General features: G+C 36.5%; 1 protein-coding gene across 1 annotated transcript in view; it reads right to left on the bottom strand.

Moving 5' to 3' along the window:
- Nucleotides 1-7168: 7168 nt before the first annotated feature.
- Nucleotides 7169-9034, bottom strand: part of LOC145485568 (uncharacterized) — a 24993-nt gene continuing 23127 nt past the window's right edge. Inside the window, exon 7 of the mRNA XM_081464219.1 lies at nt 7169-8344. Coding sequence (XP_081320345.1) covers nt 7820-8344 — 525 coding nt within the window. The 3' untranslated portion in view covers nt 7169-7819. The remainder of the gene's footprint in view (nt 8345-9034) is intronic.

Genomic DNA, 9034 nt, shown 5'->3' with positions numbered 1-9034 from the left:
GCGCCGCTCACGTTTAGTTATTTTTTCTTGTGTTTCGGCACGCGTCGGCAAGTTGTTTGCGAAGCGCTTATTGTCTGAAGATCCTCGTTGAAAAAATGATATCTCCGGTTTCATTTGACACAAATCGTTCATTCAAACGGTAAAATGCTCTTCCCTTTACCAAAGAATTGTTTATCAAGGTTTCTATGGCACGCTGCTCAAGTTTAGTTATTTTTACGTCGGGAAAAGGTTCTGTGTTTTCGGCAGGCGTCGTCAGGTCGTTTCCGAGATGTTTATTGTCTGAAGCGTTCCGAAGACCTTGTCGAAAAAATGATATCTCCGGTTATATTTGACACAAACCGTTCATTCAAACAGTAAAATGCTCTTTCTTTAGCCAAAGAAATGTTTATCAAAGTTTCTATGGGGCGCTGCTCACGTTTAATTATATTTTTCTTCAAGGAAAAGTTCTGTGTTTAGCCATGCGTCGGCAAGTCGCTTGCGAGATGTTTACTGTACGTGAGGTTTTAAGGTATTCTAAACGACACACTTCAATTCCTGTCTCCTGTTCGACTGGAACACGAGATTCATGTAAAGTATGAAACGTATTCGTGATTGAATACTGACGCCAACGTGAAGTACTGAGGACCCATACCAAAGCTTGTATATCGCCCAAACTGTGTTCAAACTGCCGAGTGTAACACACTTTTAAATTCCTTTGGATTCCTAACAAAACCCACCCAAAAGAAAGAAAATTACAAGGACAATATGCATGTTATCCCAACAAAAAGTAAACAACTGCCGTTATGACATCTTCATTTCATTTCAAATAATACTTTATTAATACTGAAATAATAAAACTTATGTTACTTGTTCGTGTATGTTTATTTTCATCAAACTATGGAAGAATTTATATTGCCAAGACCCTATGTTAAGAAAAAGTATAAGGAACCATCTGAGAAGCAAAACCTAAAAAAACACTATAACATTTTGTATGCATCTACTTTATATCTAGATGCTGCTTTGTTATGAAAAAGCATAACCATCTGAGAAGCAAAGTCTTTAAAAAACACTATAACATTTTTTTTGCAAACTTTCTAACTAGATGCTGCTGTGTTATGAAAAGGCATAATCAAGCATTTGAGAAGCAAAGTCTAAAAAACCACTTCTATAACATTTTGCATGCAACTTTCTAACCAGATGCTGCTATATTACGAAAAAGCAGAAGTTCGGAACCATCTGAGAAGCAGTCTAAAAAAACACTTACATTTTGTATGCAAACTTTAGAACTAGATGCTGCTATGTTACGAAAGAGAATTAGGGATGAATTAATGAATTGCTGCTTTGCATATTTAGAGCGGTTTTCAGTTGAGTGTCGAAAGTAATTAGACAATTACTTTGGTTTTGGTTTTGGTTTTACTACAGTTCGAGATTAGCTGAGAAGTCTAATTGGTAAGTAATTGGTTTAGGTTTTGGTTTTGGTTTTATGACACTCAATTGAAAACCACTCTAACATCATTATTATTTGGTTCAACAATTGGAACCCTCTTAACATTACCATATACCGTTAGAGGTGTCTCACACAAAAGGGATGTAGTGCATCCGATTTAATCTGTAGACATTGTATGTAAACCCCATATCAAATTAAAACTTATAGAGCTGGCTATCAAACTATACCAAGGACTTTCAAATAAAATGAATTGCCAAATTTTTCTAGACATTTTAGTGCTGGCGTCCAAATCATTATTATTATTATCACATTTTGAAAGCTACATGTACAAGTCAAAGTGAACTTTGTTTCTTGTTAATTTAATTTGTTTCTCAGTTTCTGGACACAAAACACAAAAACAAAATTGCCTGTGTGTTGTCATATTCAATCGCAGTAAAAAGTTACAGAACATTTCCAAAACAGGATTAAAGAATGGTGGAGTGATCATTCAAAAATCACTCTAAGAGAAAAAAATATTTCAAAATAAAAATTAACAGACATGGATGATAAACTAGCTACTGTCCAAAATTTGAGGCAGACTCACTTTGACTTAGCTTTCAAAAAGTGATTTGGATGCTCGCATAGAGAAACCCTGAAAAAATTGATAATTCATTTTATTTCCAAATTCTTGGTATACATGTACGTGTAGATTGATAGCCAGCTTTATTGGCTTTAATTAGACATGCTAAATGGCGTGGGTGCAAGACACTCTGAAAGATATAGGGTAGCCTCAAGACAAAGAGCTGAAAATTCAAACCAAGACCTGAGATCAACACTAAGTGTTGACAGGATTGATGACCAAAAAGTTTGACAGTCACATTTGGAAAGCTACACTGTAAGAACCTGGGTTTCTAGTGCATGCAAAAACATACTTAAGATGCCTTTGAGAGAAGAGAGAGTTTTCAGCTCTTAACCTGAAATGAGTGGCTAATAGTCACTCTGAACAAACAGAATGAACTGATTAGATACATGCAAACAAATTCCTCCTTAGGCTAATAACCTAAATGAGTAATAAAACTCAATTTTCAATATTTACCTTTGGAAGGGATATGGTTAGTACAGTGGAACCTCAATTTAACGAGCCTCTATATAACGAGGTCCTCAGTATAACGAATGATTTTTACGGCCCCAGTAATAGTAGACTATACGGAAAAGAACCTTGATACAAAACCCTGTTATAGTGAACATACTTTGCCAATTCCTTGGCACTTCATTATATCAAAGTTTCACTGTAGTTTGACATTACTATAGCAAATTGTCTTGAAATTTGTAGTGGTCATCAATGAAACAGGGTTTACATGTACCTTAATATAATGTATATATAAAATAACAGATGACGAACTGATCAAATGTAGATTTGACTTGACATTTTATTACTATTTAGTTTCGTACTACACAACTTGTGTGCAGTACTCATCAGATAAAATTGCCGAATGGGAATTTAGATCATTACACTGATTTGAAATACACAAGCGACCATTGGAAATGTGATAGCTACAATAAGCGAATGCTTTTACAAAACAAAGGAAAGTTGGAAATTAGGAATAAACTCTGTTATTATTGAAATACAAGAGAAGATTTAAAATTTAAAATTTAACATTAAACATTTTTCAGGAGGAATTTGTTTGCATGTCTACATGAAGTTATCTAATCAGTTCATTCTGTTTGTTCAGAGAGGCTAACTCAGGTTTACAAATAATAAAGTACTTCTCCCAGAGGCGTAAGTTACATCGATTTGAAGCGGGGTTACATGGGGCAGCCTCCAAGTGACTTTGACAATAAATCAAAGTTCAAAGTCACTTGAAAGATTTTAAAGCAAGCTGCCCCATATAACCCAATTCAAATCAATGTAACCTATGCCTCTGGGAGAAGTACCTTTGTAAACCTGAGTTAGCCTCTCTAAATAAATGGAATGAACTGATAACTTCATGTAGACATGCAAACAAATTCTTCCGGAAAAATGCTAAATTTTAACCTTTAAAACTTCTGTTGTTACACAATAGTAACAGTGTTTATCTATAATTTCCAATTTTCCTTTTTTTTTTTGTAAAAGTGTTCACTTATTGTAGCTATCATATTTCCAACGGTTGCATGTATATTTCAAATTAGTGTAATGATGTAAATTCGCATTTGGCAATTTTATCTCATGAGTGCTGCACACAAGTTGTGTACTACGAAACTAAATAGTAATAAAATGTCAAGTCAGATCTACAGTTGCTCAGTTCGTCATCTGTTATAATCACGCTCTAGTTTACTACTGAGCACTCTGAAAACAGATATGCAAATCACCTTGTTTACATATGAAATATACAGAGACTGATTAGTGAAATGCCAAAATTTACCTGCCAATATAATTTTTCAAAAGCTCTTACAAAAATAAATCTAAAAAGCCTCCATGGCTCCCTAAATAGTCATTAATACATACATGTATCTTGTAAGCCAGGGTTCTTCCTCACAGGTTTTCCTTTTTTTCTTCAAATAAGGAGGCCAGGGATTATACATACATGTAAGGCATTACCAATTTTACTTCATCCTATGATTAAAATACAATACGCATAAAAGGTTAGTTAAGTTTATGTGTAAATCCCCACTGGGAAACCTCAAATCAAGCTTGCAGTACTAAGGAAAATATCGTAATAAATCAATCAGTAAATTTTACACAGTAGTTTGATTTAATGGTTTAATTCACCATCATTCCCATTGCTGTCCCTCTTGAAAACAAGGTTACATTTACTTCCAATGTATAACTTCTGCTTGATAAAGAAACATTTACAACCAGAGGCAATTCCATACATCTTAAGCAGACATTACAACTGAACTTTACCCTGAAAACTTAAGCTTAACTTACTCGTACGTACAAGACAACCCGGGAAGACAACAACGGCTTACGTTTTACCTGTTGTTGTTGACTCGTACCTCCGTATGTATCGATGTTTTCATCAGCTGTATGCCACCAAAAACTGTTTGAAATCGTGCACAGAGAAGAAGTGAAGATAAACTGATTTTTTTCCGCCAAAGTAGAGTTTTTAAACAGTGAAAAAGGACCAAGAGATCGGTGCAAGCTTCAACATTTCACACCTTTCAAAAAGGACGCCAAAAAAATGGCGCGAGAACCGAGAGAACCTGGTATCTAATGTGGAAAACCGCTGATCCGTGCTTGTTGAAGGTCGGACACTCAAAATGCTGATGTAGGTCGTTTCTCTCATTTCGTCACAAGTCGTTTCGAAACACATTCAAGGTCAATTTCGTTTCAAAAGTAACCTCCAGGAAAAAATTTGATTAAAGTGTTTTCCGGAATACATTTTGTGATTTCTTGTTCAAGCGTAATGCAATGTTGATATGATGACAGGGAGTCGACTGAGGAAGCTATTGGGCCGTTATTTAGGAGTTTCGTTGCCCTGCGGGCTCCGGAGTTAAACTCATCCCACAGAGAAAAGATATTTGTCTGAAGGTCTCGGGACTTTCTCCACTGAATACACCAAAACTTCTCCGAAACGAACTTGATTCCTCTTACTAACCAAACTTTGCGCAGCTTTACGTGTCTCTAGTCAGTTTAACTTTGCGGAACTTTACGTATCCCGTAGTGTCCAATTTGTGGTTTCGTGCTGTGTTAACCATTTCAGACGAGATGGGTCACACAAAGAGAAATCGATGACTTATTATTCGTCGAGTCTTTCTTACAAACATAACTTAGCTTGGCGTAATCTAAAACAAGGCAGCCTTAAAGAGCCAACAACTAAAAGGAATGCTAACCTTCCGAACTCCTTGCCTCTAAAATCCAACACGAGAAAAAGACGAAAATGCCTGTCCAATTCACGAAAATGGAAGGCCTGGTACTGAAAACGTCCAGTTACACTAATTTCCTCTCGTCGGCGTTTGACCTTGAAAGGCAACGGGAAACTGTAAATATTAATTTGCAAGTGTTGTATTTTATGATTTGTTGCAATTGCTTCTAAGAAATAATGGGAGGCCGATTAATCCTGCATCTAAATACCACTGATATCAAAGACACCTGCTTAGAAGGTTAGATAATTTGTTGTTTAAGGGATGTTTTGACCGTATATCTTTTGTTGTTGTTTTGTTTTTCATGCCAGTGATTGAAAACAATTATGAAGAGGTAAAAAATGTTCATATCATTTCCACTAGCAAAAATGAAGAGAAAAAAAAAAAAAAGCCAAAAAAACCTGATTTGTGATTTGCTTTGTTCAAGTGAACCTTCACGGCATTAATTTATGAATGAAGTCTAATTTATGTGGTCATCAAGTAATTTAAAAACACAGTGCGTTCCAGGATCAGTTACTTAACATAGGAATTCAACTACTCAACTCAATGTTCCTAGCTGAGTTTCATGATAAGCTTTTCATGGTTTTCATAAAATGTTAAAAAAGATCGATCCACATTGAAATGTAAAAACAAAAAAACAAAAATCCGAAAGCTTGTGAGATTAAGAAGAGGAAATAAGGTAAGGACCATGCGAAATAGATAAAACGTAAAGATTATGGGTCAAACGCTCAATGCTGGTTAATTTGCAAAGAGGCAGCATGGAGTCGCGCGAAGTATTTGTTTTGATGTTTGTCAAAATATTACATACTGACTTAAAGGCCTACATAAAAACAGCGACTCTGACTTAGCCTCGATCACAACCCTTAAAAGAGTTTTGTATTACGGCCTGCTACCAAGGCGACTTTCAAAACTGTTCTACTCGCCAATAAAGATGTAAGAGCCTAAAGACTGAGCAAACCATCAGTAGCACACATAAATCATTTAGTAGTTTATTATTATTTCACTCTAATGAATACTAGAAACTGATTGAATAGTACAGGAAAACAAATCACGAAAGTGTTAAAATTGACAAAAATTTTTTTGTGGTTATTATTTTCAAGAGACAATCGAGTTGCCATAGAAATATGAAAACCTGATGACTGCTTTCAGGGCCTTTTAACCTAAGGGTAAAGAGTTTAAAACGTAACGTAGCTAAAAAAAACTAATAAGAGGCAATTCTTCCATTCGCTCATTTGTTCGTTTGTTCATCCATTCATTCCTTCTTTTTTGGTTCGCTTGTTCGTACCTTCGTTCGTTTGCTCACTGATTAGTTATTCACTACTTCATCTTTTCCCCTCTTCTTTTATTCTGTCAGTAACTTTCATAGCATAGTTCCATGTAGCAAAGCCCCGCTATTAAACCCGGTGTACGCAAGTATGCATCACATATGTAATTTAATGTTCCGCTCACACGAAAAATTTTAGTTCTACAATAATCAAGGTTTCCTTGATATTTTGACCAAATGGTATATACCAGATAGAGGCCATTTCTCGTCAAAGTTAAAAGTTGTTTTTCCCTCGCCAAGAGACACAAATTGCGGCTACACAAATACGTTAGCTAAAAAAACTACAAACAAAACTTCAAGAAACTTATTATACGATTTTAAAGTATAAGAGTGAAATAATATTTGTGCTAAGCTTCGTTAATTTTCATAGAATTGTTCTTACGCCCCGCTGTTTTCGTAAAGAAGCGTGAAACTTTGAACATTTTAAGCCTCGAAAACTGCCTTTATGTGCAAATTTCAAACTTTTTTTAAATGTTGCCTGTAAAAACAATCGATGGAACTTAAAACTATTTTCCTTAAACACATTCACTCAAAGGTATGTTTTGGCGAAGTAAACGAAACAAACAAAATCGTTTTTTTCGTCACCATCTTTCGATTCTCGACATTCTAAGAAAATAACTCTTAAGTCAGACTGGAGTCCCCATAACATAACCCGTTAGACATATTATTTTCTTAAGTAGCAACAAGAACAAAACTTCTTTGTTTCCACTAAGAGACTATGATCATAGTCTCTTCAGTCTCTTGATTTCCGCCCATTGTTACGTCACATTTTTACCGACATGCGACCATAATACAGACAGCCTGTGTCAGCACATCGTCGAACAGAGAACACCCCAAGAAATCCACACACCCTTCCTTTGCACGATCAGTGGCGAGATTTCTCGTTGGCAGATTCGGAGTTAGGTTTCAACGGGTAGCTGCGTGAACGAATGATCCAGAACATTGGATATATTACTCTAAACCACACGTTTATCGGTTGGATCGGTTTTCTCTAACAGCTTGTCATCATAACTCACAAAACGATGATTTCAACATGGAACAAATTTAGTTACCTGGCGTGATGCTTTCCGATAGATGGTGATTCCTACAATGCATTATTATAACTTATTTATAACTGTTTTTTGTTTGTTTGTTTGTTTGTTTGTTTTCTTTTATCGAGATCATTTCACTTTTAATCACTAACAATACAGATTGATGATGTAAAGACCACAACGAGACAGGAAAGACAGGTGGTGTGTAAAGCAATGTCACTGAACCAATATGTATCCCATGACTTTGATGTGCTTGTCTCCATTATCTGGTGCGGCTCGCGCATTAATGCCACACGTGTTGGTGTCATCAGGGTTCCCACCTGAACCAAACCCGATTCTGGAGTCACAGCTTACGCACTCAGGTTCGTTGTTACCAATGATACCGATTCTCGCCTTAGGAAAATTCTGTGAGTCGCTCTCTACGTTGAACCCTTCTCTGTTACAGTTGGGCTGCAAGGAGCCTTGGGAACCAAGCAGACTCTTCCACGTGTCACGGCCCACTGATGTGGGGCGGAATTGCCCGTCAGCTATCAGTGAGTGCAGTGACTCAGCGCTCTGGTCGAGAGTGATAAAATTCGTTCTTTCCTCGCCAGGGATCTTCATGCCGAGACAGATCTTGGAAAATGGTTTGCTCCAGTAGGTTGGTAGCTTGGTCTCCTGTGTGTCAAAACCAGTTTCACCCGCTGCTGGGTTGAATGCCTCTTGGTTGCTCCAAAAATTGGAATCATAGTGGAAGGTTTGCTAAAAAAAAAAAAAAGTCAGTATTCTCCAGAATATCTAAGGGGAAAGAAATGAATTTATTTGCATACAAATAAAAGTTTTTATGTCACCTCCTCGTTTATACATTTAATTTGTATCGGGTGTTGACATGACATGTGTAGGTCATTCAAGGGTAAAGGTGGGTAGATTGCTGCGTTCGTATCACCGTCATTTGATACCTTAGACAATACCTTGGAGTTGTGCAAGAATCACGAGACAGTCAGGCAATTTCATTACAACAGATAGTAGGATTGTGTAATTGTCACACCCTATTCAGTAAAAGTACATAGCCTCGTTTTCCTGGAGCACAAGAGGGTAAAAGAGCGATGCTAGCTGTGACTCGCCCTCTTAGTCTGTAACGCTAAATTTTGAAGTCGTTCAAGCAATCAAAGCAAACAAGGAAACAAAGTTAAATACTTTCTCCTTTTATATACCGTATATATCTATAACAGATATGTTTCTCTCGTATTTTTGCTATGGATAGCAAGAGCAAAGTTCTTATTTTGGGGCACTCGTTTGTGAGACGTTTTCAATTTTTCCTTTATGAAGGCCTTGATTCTAGAACTTTTCCCGGACTTGATTTATCCTCAGTAGAAATTAACTTTTTGAGGATTGGGGGACGAACTGTCGCTAAACTTCTGCCATTTGACCTGGACCACTTTAGAGCTTTGC

Source organism: Orbicella franksi, chromosome 4 (assembly GCF_964199315.1).
Source record: "Orbicella franksi chromosome 4, jaOrbFran1.1, whole genome shotgun sequence".
Taxonomy (NCBI): Eukaryota; Metazoa; Cnidaria; class Anthozoa; order Scleractinia; family Merulinidae; genus Orbicella; species Orbicella franksi.
This window is presented reverse-complemented; position numbering and strand designations above follow the sequence as displayed.